This window comes from Haemaphysalis longicornis, unplaced genomic scaffold, assembly GCF_048455015.1.
Source record: "Haemaphysalis longicornis isolate Haplotype H1 unplaced genomic scaffold, Haemaphysalis longicornis Haplotype H1 scaffold_9, whole genome shotgun sequence".
NCBI lineage: Eukaryota > Metazoa > Arthropoda > Arachnida > Ixodida > Ixodidae > Haemaphysalis > Haemaphysalis longicornis.
The window spans coordinates 138,013,740-138,027,564 of NW_027526460.1; the positions used below are offsets into that span (position 1 = coordinate 138,013,740).

At 46.4% G+C, this 13,825-nt stretch overlaps 1 protein-coding gene across 2 annotated transcripts in view; it reads left to right on the forward strand.

Moving 5' to 3' along the window:
* LOC144152795 (potassium voltage-gated channel subfamily KQT member 1-like) overlaps positions 1–13,825 on the forward strand; it is a 269,224-nt gene that overhangs the window by 64,827 nt on the left and 190,572 nt on the right. For both annotated transcript variants that reach the window (XM_077684256.1, XM_077684258.1), the window contains exon 2: positions 7,864–7,954. In XM_077684256.1, the coding sequence (XP_077540382.1) occupies positions 7,864–7,954 (91 nt within the window). The remainder of the gene's footprint in view (positions 1–7,863; positions 7,955–13,825) is intronic.

A 13,825-nucleotide genomic window follows, 5' to 3' on the forward strand; every position in this document is an offset into this window, starting at 1 on the left:
CTGTCCACGGCTGTGGCGTCGTTTGTGATACAGCAGAGGGTGCTAAGAATCTGGGGGACCTAACGGGCCGCCCCCCGAACCCGGCAACGTTTAACGCGAGGACTTTGTCGAGCGAGAATAACTGAGCTGTACAACTAGATAATCTTCCAGAGTTTGAATGGGATGTCGTAGGATTAAGTGAGATTAGAAGAACAGGTGAGGGCTTTGGGGTGTTAAGTAGCCGGAATATTTGATGCTACCGAAAGCATGAGGAAAGCGAGGAGTCTGGGAAAGTTTCTTCGAGGATAACCTCGAAGAGATAGCAGGGAACGTGGCATAATCTTGTAGCATTAGCGAATGGTTCGCAGCCCTCGTAATTGAGCTAGACAAGAAATATTGGTTAAGGAACGAACATGCCTCTAGCTTTGGTGGTGAGGCTGTGGATAGTTTGTACAAGGAGTTCAAAATGAAGTGATTAAAGTACAAGCGAAGTACACGACAGTGATGACAGACTTTAGGCTAGACATAGTTCACTACAGCGCATAAGCCCAGGGCTAGCCTCGGCGCGTTAAATCCGAAATTATATCATGAAGTACTGCAACTGAGCAAACGTGCAGGGGGTAAAACATTTATTGAATACTCGGAATTCCCGAGAGGATGAACTGGTCAGACTTGCGAAGATTAATAACCTTGAGACAATTGAATATAGTTTCCTGCAAGCGAACGTATAGCAAATGGAGATTGAAAAGGTCCAAAGGGAACTCTAAAAACGAAACAAACTTCATTCTAAAACACAATTCAGGTGTTGTGCAATATACTGAGGTGCGAGTAAATGTCAACAGCAGTGATGAGAGGGTGTTAAAGAACACAATACAGCTAGATTTGAAAACAGAAACGATGAAACTACATAAGAGGAGGAAAACATGAACCTGAAGTCAATAATTGACGACCTTCGGGGTATTAGAATCACGCTCCAGAACACATAAAGCGTAATGGCAATAATCACAGTCAGCAGGGTCACCGGAGCTGCCGAAATTAATTACACAAGTATAGTTAGTGCTATTCGCACCTACAACGCAGCACAAGACGTTAGAAACTGGTGAAACTTGCAGGTAACGAAAACAGCTATAGCTCTTGGCAAATATAGCACGTATTCACGCAGAAATGAAAGTTGAAAAGTAAAAAAACACAATAAAAAAAGAACAATAAACGGGGGGAGGGGATCGAGGACGCTATGTTCTGCAAAATTTCGGTTATCAGGGGGGTTGTCTTTTCAGCTACAGGTGCTTCTTAGATGAGAGTACAACTTTTGGGTGAGCACCATCGACGGCTCGCTCATGCTGCGTCGCCTGGTCTTTTAATGTTCAAGGCTTCTATTAATTCCTTGTTTAACTGCCCCCTGTCTCTTGATAAAACAGCAGCATCCACAAACACTGGTTGGCATGGGACTCCACGGTCTTCCCGGCATTCTCCCGCAGTGTTTGATTGGTGTGACGGCGGTTCGCCACTCAGGCGCAGCTCATGTTCCCGGATAATCTTATTTACACAGCATGTGCGAAAATTGGTTAACATGGGCCACAGCATCCACTCAACATTACGCGTAACATGGACGAGATAATCAAGATATCAAAAAGATTTTGTGGCACGCTGAATGCTAGAAACGTCATGGAGGGAGGCAGACAGCACTAAAAGGAGTAAGTTCACCGGTCAGGTCCCAATAGTCACTAAGGACGGAATAAAAATCTGTTTTAGGGGATGAAGAATGGGAGAGTTGGTGAAGACGATAGAATAACCGGTGACTCACGAAAGGGTGCGAGGGACATTAAGTTCAAAAATATCGACAGGTTGCTGTCGCAGCTTTTTTAACTTTAAATGTACCCCTAGCCTAAGAGACGAAAACAGATATGTTAAACAGCTTTGTAGTGACGGACTGTCGGTTGTATATACGGGTTTTACAAAAATTCTAATTCACCGCATAACCGACACCTCGATTTTGAACAACCGAGGCAACATTCAAGATTCAAGAACAGCTACTCAAAAATTGACTGTATTCTTGCCGTCAATCAGGTAATAGGGAAACGCGCAGGTGGTAATAAACCACTCTACGTTGAATTTATAGCTTGCAAAAAAGCGCTTGGTATTGCAGACACCGCTGCTGCGCTGGAAGCACCGAAGAATCAAGGAGTACAGGAGAAGTACTCAAGGCTGTTTAAGGACATACTGAAGGGATGCTCCAGCAGGATAATCCTTCACAAAAAGAGTGAAAAGCTCCCGATGAGGAAGGCAAGGAGTCACAATGTCTAAAAATTTATTTGCAGCTGGTCTCGACGGGCTATTTAAAGCGCTACAATGGCAGATGTTAGGGATGCGATTCAAATGGAATTTATTTGAGCTAGTTCAATTTCGCAGAAGGCATTACCTTCTGCTGTGAACAAGTGCAAAACAACGCTAATGGAGCTGCCCTCAAAGGGTGGCTGCAGCCCCGGACTAGCATTAAAGAGGAATATGAACACTTCGATGGCAATAATAATCGCCTTTCACATACGTACTGAAAGATTTGATGGGCTGAATGAAAATAACTTATCTTGGACTAATTGTCTGTGTTGATCGCAACTACGAAAAAATTAGCAGTGGCTTAGCTCGGCTATGCCAGGGTATACGTAGCACGAGCTAAGGTTCAGCTGGTTATTCTTAGCTTTCCTGGTTGTCTAGGATTAGCTTGATTATCATGCCTACTGCTGCTTCAATGACACACACACGGTATACGCATTATGTCACACATGTATATATTTCAAGCGGCTCCGCCGCAGCGCCACCAATCGCCCCAGAGCTAAGCTGGTTCCACAGGTGCACGCTGGTGTTGCTGCGACGCACGAGCCATCGGTTCCACACCCGGCCACCCCTCGCATGATCATCAAGTGGACCGGGCCGCCACGTGCGGGACGGAGGTCGGTGGAAACGCTGGGCGCGTGGGGTGTGTGAGAGACGCCGGGCAGTGAGCAACGTTCTGTGCGCCGTGTGACGTCACTGCTCCTCGCGCATGCGCAGCACGGCTCTCCAGGAGCCACGCGAAACTGCTCAACCTCAGCCAGGGTAGCTCACGATACAAAAAAAAAATGCAGAACCTCCGAAGTGAGAATTCCGGAATAAATGCTTAATACAATTCGCTATACCCCGCAACCCTTTCAGGTCAGCTTCACGAGAAAACAATAATTATTTCCTGGGAATATTTTTAGTGAGCAATAAAAGCAGCCCTATTTAAAACTATGAATGCCGTTTTGGCTTCAAATTACATTAACTCCACAAAACTCCATCCTATGGATCGCTGTACGCAGACGCATTTCTGGTGAATACAATTTTTCAGGGACAATATAAGAAGCCTGGTATAAACGCATGAGGGCTCTGCGACCTTTTATTCAGTACTTTCATATGACCCCATGTATTCTTAAACAACGGTATACCCCTAGCCACCTAAAGTAGACTGCACTGCTGTACGCTAGTGCATTGCCAGAAAAACATTTTTAGGGAAATGTGAGGAGTATGAAGGCCCTGCGTGAAGGCCCTGGCGCCTGTTATTGGCCGCAATTTCCTTATACGGCGAAAGAGACACACATCATGCGTAACATACAGACAGACGGTTCTGCTGGTTGAGTTGTAGCAACTGAACACTTATTATGCAATGCAAAAAAACAAACAAAAAACAGAACGCCCAAACAGCGCGAAAAGCGGAAACACCGAAGGGAGAGAAGACTGATCTCGCCTGGAGTTCCTCTCAAAATATTCGGAATGAAAATCACAGTATAGTGCTGGCGACGGTTCGTCCGAGGAACTTCTAACAATGCGCTGTGGTCGTCGCATAGTCGGCAGGCGCAACGGATGGTTTACAAGCTACAGATGCCGGCCTTCAGCGGGATGCTGTGAACAAGAACCGCTTGCCCTAAATCCTGCCCAAGTCATCCCCAAAGTCGTCACGATGCGTCACTCAAGAATTCTGTAACAGGCAACGACCTTGCTTTCTCTCAATGCAGCAAGGGGCACCGCGTTGCCGTTTGTTTGTCGGTTTAAGTCATCACGAACACTTCGTCTCTGCTTCCTCTAACTTTCGTTACATAGCCATTGTTCACAACGAGCCGACACGCTAACCCGTTCGCGACGCCGACAGACCCGGGAGAAACGACTGGGCGGTACTGGATTGCCCAACGTCAGCCGTCTCGGCGTATACTTTTACAAACTGCAGTCACACGCCAGCGAGGCCAAACTATGGTCTCAACGCTATGTACAGTGGTTCCTCTCGGTGTCACTAGAAGGGATACGCTGGCATTCAATGCTGTCGTCTTCCATCGCGCTGTGCGTAACCAGTTAGGGGCAGGCGCTGATCCCTCCGGAAGAGTCGCTCTTCGAACCGACCATGACGAAAACACGGTTTTTTTACGAGAAGACAGAAGCGTGGGAAGCGTGGTTTCTTCCTGGGTGTCGTAGAGGAGATGACGGACGGACAATCTATTGACGTTCTGCTCAGGATGTGGATATGCAGAGCGGTGGAGCAGCTCAGCGGGCGGTAATAAACTTCCGCCACTCAAGCCTTGGATGGTTGCCCCATTGGGAACGAGGCGAATAAATTATAACCCGTGGCGAAAGAACTGTATAGGTGATAGAAGCAGTATACTATTCCCTGGCCAAGTACAGGAAACATCTCTTGTGGGTCTTTTACGCCTATGTCATCTACACTGCACATTTGTAATTTACTGAGCTCCAGCTAGGAGCTCAGCTATTCTGAAGCGCTCTCCAAAAGCTCGTCGGTGAAAAAGGATTGCGTTGGTGGCGGTGAAAAAAGGCGTTGCAGGAGTATCAAGAGACAGTGCGTTTGTTCGTGCACGCGGACGTGTTGATTTCATTTCTTGGGTTTCTACTCACTTGAAGCGCGGGAGGCCGCCGTTTGGCATACATGCGAGCGAAAAAGGGAAAGAAAACGTGATCTATGTTTATCTAGAGGCGTGCCGTTGCCGGAGCGATGGGGCGATGCGCGGTGATTGTTTGCCATCCGCACGATCCTCCGCGCAGGCGCTCGGGCAAGAAGGGTCCAAAAACTGACCAGCAGCCGGTTCCAATTGGGCTAAGTGCGCTTCGCAGGGACGTTCCGCGCTGGCCGGCGTGTCAGGCCTCTCGCTATTCATGTTACCGCGCTCGCTTTCCTCACCGGTCTCGCCAATTCTCCGGTATCGAAGCGTATCCTCCCCCGTCCCTGCTACGCGGCCCGCAGCGACTGGACGTCGCGCTTTTTGTTTAAACCTTCCCGGAGAATCGCAGCGATGCACCCGCGTTGCGGCAGAAAACGCGAGGAAATACGCATACAGAGTGAGAGTTCAAGTGCGGCCGTAATAGAAATGCGCCCTTGAAGCTGCCATAATTGGACGACTTTTCTCCGCTCTGTTAGTATGTAGCCACATTGAAGGAAATTGAGTCGCTTCAACCGTTATGTGGTGAGCGATATTTCGGTGTTTTGCGACGCATGGTGGTGTCTGTGTGTCTTTCCGTATCTGATTAGCATATTTGTGCGTTTGCACGCCTATTTATACTAGTTTGTATGGGAGTCCGGGAAGTACAACTTTGGATTGTTACAGAAAGAGAGTTCTAGACTTCAAGAATCTTACAATTTTCTTTCCTACGGTTGTCGTTGTAAGTGGGGGGAAACTTTTGAGAGCTGACCCACGACGCCAGTGAACAACGGAACCGCAAAAGTGGTCGAAACACTGGCGTATACGGCGCCTAAAATGCGCTTTAAAGTATACCTGGAGAGCGCCACCATGGCAGCGATGTTTTACTCGTGCTGATTAAATCCGTTTGGCAGATGCGACTAATAATGCACTTCAAACTAACCAAATGTAGGACAACCCTGTGGAATAAGAAGGGAATTTACGAGCTGAGAATCGTTCTCAGCATGTGTTGTGACCACCGGGGTTGGCATATGTTGTCTCGGAATATGTGTTACAATTCTTTTATTGGTATATTGGCGATTGGTTAAATTCCTCAATGCACAATGCTGTCTCTGCGCGACTGAGAAGACAGTGGCATCAATTTTTCGTGGTTTCTCTGATTCCCTATTTAGACTCTCACGCGACTGCTACGTGCCTGGTCTTGACGCGTTGAGGTGTGACCACAAGAAGGAGGCGCAAAAAAAATTGTAATTTGGAAAGAATAAGGAAATTTTTGCAGATGAATTTTCTCTATTATACATTGCCGCTGTATCACGCGATGATTATGTCGTTAGCAATCGCTTTTAACTAGTAAAAATATTCTTTATGCCCACTTGATAACAGTGTGATGTCATGGTCATTTGTTCGCACCTAAACCGCTCCTTCCTTCAAACCTTTTTCCCAACAAGACGATGCAGTATTAGCTAAATTGAACTCGTTAAGTTAAGAGAGTTTTAAAGAGCAAAAAAAGGGAACCCTTAACTCGGCAATTCATAACATAAAAGTCTTTTGAGAGTTTCGCATTTCGGTAGCCGCGGATGAATGCGTTTTCGAAACTGCATGGGCAGTGTTAGCTACGTCTCACACCACCTGGACAAAATAAATGCAAAGCGGGCCATGAGCGCGTTTATTGAGATACCGCGATGTTCATCCAGCGGGCTTAAGCGGGTGAGAAGCACAGACTTCGACTAAATAAGAGATCACGAAAAAAATCTCTCTCCTGGACACACAGACACACACAACTCCAAGTGAAAGTTTATTGTCACGTAAGTATGGGACGCATCGCGAAAACAAACACTTTGATAGCGAGAGGTACGCAAGCGCTTTCTAGCAGTTGGATATTTTTGCAGTATTCAGTGAGTGCTCTTGCGTTACTGGATCGAAGTATTGTAAGCGATACCAATTAGCCCAAGTACCAACCCGCCGCACTTTGTCTGCATAGCTGATTCATATTGTTTCTTACTAGTAATAACGTGGAAATATTGCGAGAGATTTACTTAAACTGAAAGAGGTGTATCCTTGTGGGGTCACGTTTCTCGTCCTGTGCGCACGTACGTGCGATGTTGGATGCTGACGTAGCTAGCTCTTAATCCCCCCCCCTCCCCCCTAAAAAATTAGGAGGCGATCTGATGCAGATTAGTTCACGCGCACAAGAGAACTTCATTTAGTTGAGTTATGGCATTCAGAGTGCACAAGTGAACTTGTGTATCCCATTAACGTATGTGGAACTGACTCAGCGAAACTTCCTGCTTATAGAGCCTTGCCCAATACACCTCTGCTTGTATGGGCACCTCTGTGGGTATGTAGCCCTATCCTAGGGCTCAGAATACACTCACAGGCTTCAGAGTACGCGTACGTATTTCTTGCACTTGATCAGCTTAGTTCTTGCTCACTAAAAACAGAAGCCTACTGAACCATATTGAATGATCACCACGGGGAATCCTTCAGTCATAAACCGGCCGTCACAGCATATCCCCTAAAAGCATTACTAATGGAGCCACAGCGGCATTTCAAGGTCTTTTGTTGTCTGCCCACATGTCAGCGAGCACTAAATTCGATTGTATTTGAAGTGAAATGAACTTGATTTGCAACACGTGTAATCTTTAGGTTAACCACGTAGATGCGCCTTTGAAAACATAGTAGAGCCAGTGCTTTGGTCGGTTAAGAGGAGTCAGCGGTTCTTGCTATGCTAACACAAATACACTGGACTGTCGTACACTCACGTCAGGATACCAGTCTGCGCGAAAAAAACTTTCACGGTTACAGCATTGCGTGGAGATTATTCATAAGCTTCCGAAGGCACCCCAAAATGCTCGCAATATTGCTTTCGTATTCGCTTCGTGCATTTGCTTCAGTGTTCTTTACTCACCTGAGACGCATCTGATTCGTTGTTTTTCTTGTCTCTTTTCAGATTTTTGATGGTTTTCACGTGTCTGGTGCTAAGTGTTTTCTCCACAATCAAAGACTTCGAAGAGTTAGCCGGTGCAATATTGCTGAGAATGGTAAGTGCTGACATCACAAAGGCCGGCAGGGGGCTGGCTTCCCTGACGCGCATGCATTGATAAGGCAACACGATTCTTGATGCTGATCGAAGTGAACACTTTTCAGAATTTTACATTTTTGGAGGCTACTCTCGTGCAAAAGCACTAAGATATAACTGAACGAAACGGGCAAAGGGCGTTTGCTTTGCCGAGAACAGTTTCCGTTCCTCGTGTGTTGCCAGAATGTACGGTACGAACAAAAAGTATACGCCGTCTATATTTAGTAAATAAAATAAAACAATGTGGTAATCACTAACAAGGTTACTTAGGGCAGTTGCGCATGAAAAATGCTTTAGACCGGAACAGCCGTATACTTAGGGCGCCTGCCACACGCAGTGCGACCATGAATTGAGAATCCTGGTGTGAGGAATTCCGTGGGGTAATGAATAATGACAACTGCACTAGAAAATAATCACACAGGATGCGGTCATATCAGCGGCGTGTTCCCTATGTCGGGCAAAGTGAAATCAGCTGTAGTAATGAAATATGTGGAAAGGGTTTTGTTATTACAGGGTCTTGTTTCAACGTCCCCCTCTGCTTTCCCATCATTGTATGGTCCTTAAGCTTATGTTATCGGGGCAAATGACATCCATCTTCATGCAGGGGCTCTACAAACGATCGCGGTGGGAAATATTTCTGAGGTACATATTTTAAACAAAACAGTATTTGAAGTGAGACTGCAAAGATGTCCGCCTTAGCACATGGTGTTGAATTGATGGTACCACGGCCGGTACAAGTTTGTGCGCACTGAGAGGAAGCACGGAACAAATGCGTGCACAAATTTTGTCGCGAAGCTTCTTGTCGATTGTAACGTCATGTATATGCAAACGATAGGGTGTGCAGGGGAATCAAGAATATATAACTTCCGCAAGAATTTAGAATTTCAAAGATTCTTACGGCAGCTTTTTTTATATTTTCTTGATAAGGACATTAATAAAGTGGGCTACCACATCCTTCCTAGTGCCGACCTTACACTTGAATACCGCGTTTATTGTTACGGAATGGTGAATGTTTTGTGGAGTATAATTACGAGGCATTTTTAAACGAACTGAACATTTCTTTCGCCTGTTTCGCACGATGTACTCGTATATTGCTTCGTTTTTATTCTAATCTGTGCTCACCTATGGTTGCGCACAGCTCCCGGCACAACTGTTATTGAGGCGCATGCATTTAATGTTAAAGGCATAAGCAGGCCGAATGCTGCATGCATTTGAATGGCAATGCTTTGGGATTGTAATATTGTGTTAACCTCATCTCCCTGCGGGGAGCGCTATCGAGACGCAGCATTGAAAACTGTAAACAGAGGAACCTAGATAGTGTAATTGCCGAACGCCACCGCATACTTACTCGAAAAGCATTCACTTTGGGGAACAAATGACATCAGCCGTGACGCCACAGGCATGGCATCAAAAAAAAAAAGGCACAGGGTGACCCTACTCAGCGGCGCAGCGATCACCGGCAATCCAGAATTCTCCGCGCAGCGCAACACCGCATTAGCTGTCAGGGCTGCGGCCGCTTCAGCTCCATGGTATCGCCCAATGCCGGCCAATACCAATATAATACAATACTAATGCAATACCAATGTCTGCTACAACCAAGGCATACCCGTTCGGCGCCTCCTGATCCCAAAACAACAACGTTGAGTCGGCCATTACCGCTACCGCATTCACAACGCTGTAAGAAGTGCGTTTAGGTGTCCTCGTACTTTTTACAAGAAGAAAAGAACATTTACCTGGGCGCTTTCCCCACTACCTAAACATGGAGCAGCCCACGCTGGAGTTGGCCGCGAAGGGATCAAACGTGCGGGCACCTCCATAGGAACGTCCGGTTGTACGATTGCTCGCTCGCTTGCGCGGTGTTACAATGGCGAAGGCCTCCCCGTACAAAGTTCCGTCGCCTCCGTCACGTAGCGGTAGCGTGGTGGACGAGCGGCCAGCGGAAGGGCTGCCTCGGTATTGACGACAAAGGGGCGAGAGCAAAACTGAACTGCTTTACTGCATGACGAGATGAACACCGACGATTACAAAAGGAGCAGCACTATGGAGTAGTTATGACTCTGGCAGAGTAACGCCAGGATCCGATGCCGCCGACGTACTGAAGCGCGCTAGAGGAGAACGCGCATTTATAATCCAAAGCGCCAGCGGTCATGCGGGTTGCAGTACAGTGCGCGGGTCAAGTATAAACACAAAACACAAGTCCGGTGATCCGCAGGGCCGGTGCATGCGGTTGCGGGAGAGGGGAAGACATTAAGGAAATAACCGAGGACACATCTTTTATTTTCTCTGCGAGCAAAGTTTACTTTTGCGCGTTTATTTGCCAATTTATTCGCGTTTCACATATGAGTGGATCTGTTCTAGCTCAGTACACACACAAACGCTGCTCCTATGTATTGTTTCTAATTGGACTTCTAGTTGGACTTTCTGGTTTGTTCATCCTTTTAGTTATAATACCAAGGACGTTCAATTTGTTTACCTTTATAGCTCACCATAAAACTACACATAAAACACCTTTTAAATGCAACAATCCCAAATGTTAATCAATAATACATGAAAACGACCGGTTGATGCGCACACTTTGTTAACCCGACGTCTTCTACGTCATTCCGCGCATAGAGGACTTATTTATGTCCATGGCTTCGACTTGCTGCGTTTTGTATCCTTGTTGCGTAGTATTCGCATGTCGAAATACAAAACGTGGCAATAAGCTGCTAAAGATTCCAACTAGGCAACAGCTATCCCATAATTTCTCGTCGCCAGAAGGGGGCAGGGTCGGGAGAGGGATTGCCAAAATGTAAAAAAAATGCCATTCGCGTTGGTATTTATTTATAGACTGAATATAGCATTCCCCGCTTGGAAGTTTGAGAATTACGTACAGCGGCACCTTATGCTTTCAGCTAACCTCCTTTTTCTCGCCTGCACAGAGTACACAATTCTTTTGTTCCATTTCTTGTTTTGTGGTTCTTCCCTTTCCGTTTGTCAGCAAAGGGGTGTGGGTGTCCAGTATTGCATGACTGATTTTGGGGCCAGCCTTCGAGCATGGTCTACATTTGTAGTCCCTAATATCATAGTTGAACACGTGATTATGATAGTTTGTAAACTGCTGTTGAATAAGCATGGCCGAGAGTTGGGAACAGCGCAACTGAAACCACGGACCTTCCGATAAGAATTTAAGCACAAATGGAAATTTAAAACATTATAACACTGCCAAGCAGATAACACGATTCGTGTTTATTTACTCGTCCAGAAACGTGGATACTTCGGGCAGTTTTTTGGTCGTGGCCACACAGTTGGTAACACTGACTGTAATTTTCCCCCGGCGACTAGGGCTGCGTTTTGCGATGGTCCAATAGGTATTGAGGTATATACTATTCAATACGTACTCTCTGTGGTATTTATGTATAATAAAACTATATCGTGCTCTTCAAAGTGGTAGCCAACGCTGCTCCGACAACTGGGGCGAAGGGTACATCCTGTTTAACCCCCTGGCCGTGGTACGAGCGTCTGAGACCGGTCGAAAGCATTTGGCTGCCGCGAAACTCTCTTCTGCTACATTTGGCACGAGGGGCGCCAGAACCAAGGCCCTCGCTATGCCTGCAGTTTAATCTGGTTAGGAATTGCAGGCTCAATGAAAGAATACAGAACGGAAAGCCAGCAGTCTAGAGCGCTGAGGAAAGCACAAGGAATAGTACAGGGAAATAAATGTTATTTATTTAAACCATGTTAGGATTAGTGAAGTTAACCTTATTATGTTATGTAAAAAAACCAAAAATAGCAAGAATGTGGAGGAATGCATGTGTTCAGAGTGGGGACCCATTCCCATTAAATGGCGTAGGCTTTACCAATTCGGCTGTTTGGAGCACTGTGTTCTCCGCCACTTTCAGCGGTATTTATATTTCAGTACAACTGTATCGTACGCTTGAGGCTAAGAACCAGCGCAGCTGGCTACCAGTTGTATTAAACGTGAATAAGCAATAGTGTTTCGAGAGGCACCATTTTTACTAATCACGTCGGGGACCGCACGGAACGAACCGCCCGCGATGATCACTTTTTACGAAAGGTAATTTTGATGGTTATGTGTAGTTGAAAAATTTGTACCACTGGCGGATGTCAAGTTGTAGAGTCCGTAAAAGACTTCTAATACAACAATAAATCACAGGTAGCACAAATAAATGCTCACACTTTTATGTACATACACCAGTGTGTATGTTTGTGTGTGTGTGTGTGTGTGTGTGTGTGTGTGTGTGTGTGTGTGTGTGTGTGTGTGTGTGTGCGTGCGTGTTTTTTTTGTTCGTGCGTGGGCGCGTGCGCGTGTTTTTTTTGTTCGTGCGTGGGCGCGTGCGCGTGCGTGCGTGTGCATGCGCGTGTTTGTTTTTTTGTTTTTTGTTGGTGCGTGGGCGCGTGCGCGTGTGTGTGTTTGTGCGTGTGTGTGTGTGTGCGTGCGCGTGTTTTTTTTGTGCGTGCGTGCGTGGGCGCACGCGTCTGATTGTGTGCGTGTGTGCGTGTGCGGGCGTGTGTGTGTGTGCGCACGCGTGTTTTTTTGTGCGTGCGTGTGCATGGGAGTGGGTGTATGTGTGTGTGTGTGTTTGTGTGTGTGTGTGTGGGAAAGAGAGAGAGAGAGAGAGAGAGAGAGAGAGAGAGAGAGAGAGAGAGAGAGAGAGAGAGAGAGAGAGAGAGAGAGAGAGAGAGAGAACAACGAATAGGTAAAGGGGAGGTTCAATACAATGAAAAGAACGAGACATTGAAAGGGGTGAGTCGTTGCAAATGTGACTTCTAGGTTGCTCCTTTTACTGCGAAATACAACCCCAACAATACGTTCAGTAGAATCAGCGGATTTGGTTGTTTGCACGGGTACCCGTGGACGGTGCGCGTCATATTTCCTAGTCTTTTCAGCAAGGTTGCAACTGCTGTAGGCTGGGCTGGTTTGTAATTCATAATGATCAAATGTAGCGCAGAAGAAACACGGGCCATGAAAAGGGTACACACGGACGAGCGCTAACTTCGGACTGATTCGTTATACACGTAACGGCAAATAAATATGCTTTCTCTTAGCAGCAACAATAAAAATGTGAAAAACAAAAACAAAAATACTAAAAAAGAAAGAGCGAATACACCCAACACGCGCCAAACATTTTGCCAATCACAAATGGCATATGGCATCACATTGCAGGAAATGTAGTTTTACGGGACTTTGCAGGACTGTCGCTTTAGGGGGCAGGTACTGCTAGCCAGCTGGCACAACTTATCAGGAGCGCTGAAAAGCGACGCGGGGTCCAATGCGCTGTCAAACACAGGACACAGTTCGTAGAATGTGTTCAACATGTAGTATATAGAATTCCTTTGCCGTGCTGCACGAGCTATGTGGGACGGACGGGCAGATGCCTCAACGAGCGTCTACGCGAGCATGCCAATAATATGCGTAATGACAAGGAAGGTTTTCTTGGTACAGCATGTCAGCACGTGTAGGGGTTGCACTCCGCTGTTCCCTGGCACCACAGTAGTCGAAATAATTAAAGACAAGCAAGCGCGCTTAATCAGTGAGGCAGCTCAGATGGCGCGTGAAAGGAACGATTGTGTTAGCAAACCGTCGGTTGCGTTATCTGACTGTGAACTGCGTTTCCTGCAATGTGATGCCATACGGGCCAGGCCACTGTGATTGTCAAAATGTTTGGCGCGTGTTGGGTGTATTCGCTCTTTCTTTGTCAGTACTTTTGTTTTGGTTTTTCCTGTTTTTATTGTTCCTACTAAGGCAAAACATATGTATTTGCCGTTACGTGGATAAAGAATCAGTTGGAAGTTAGCGCTCCTCCGTGGGTGTTCTTTCTGTCCCGTCTGT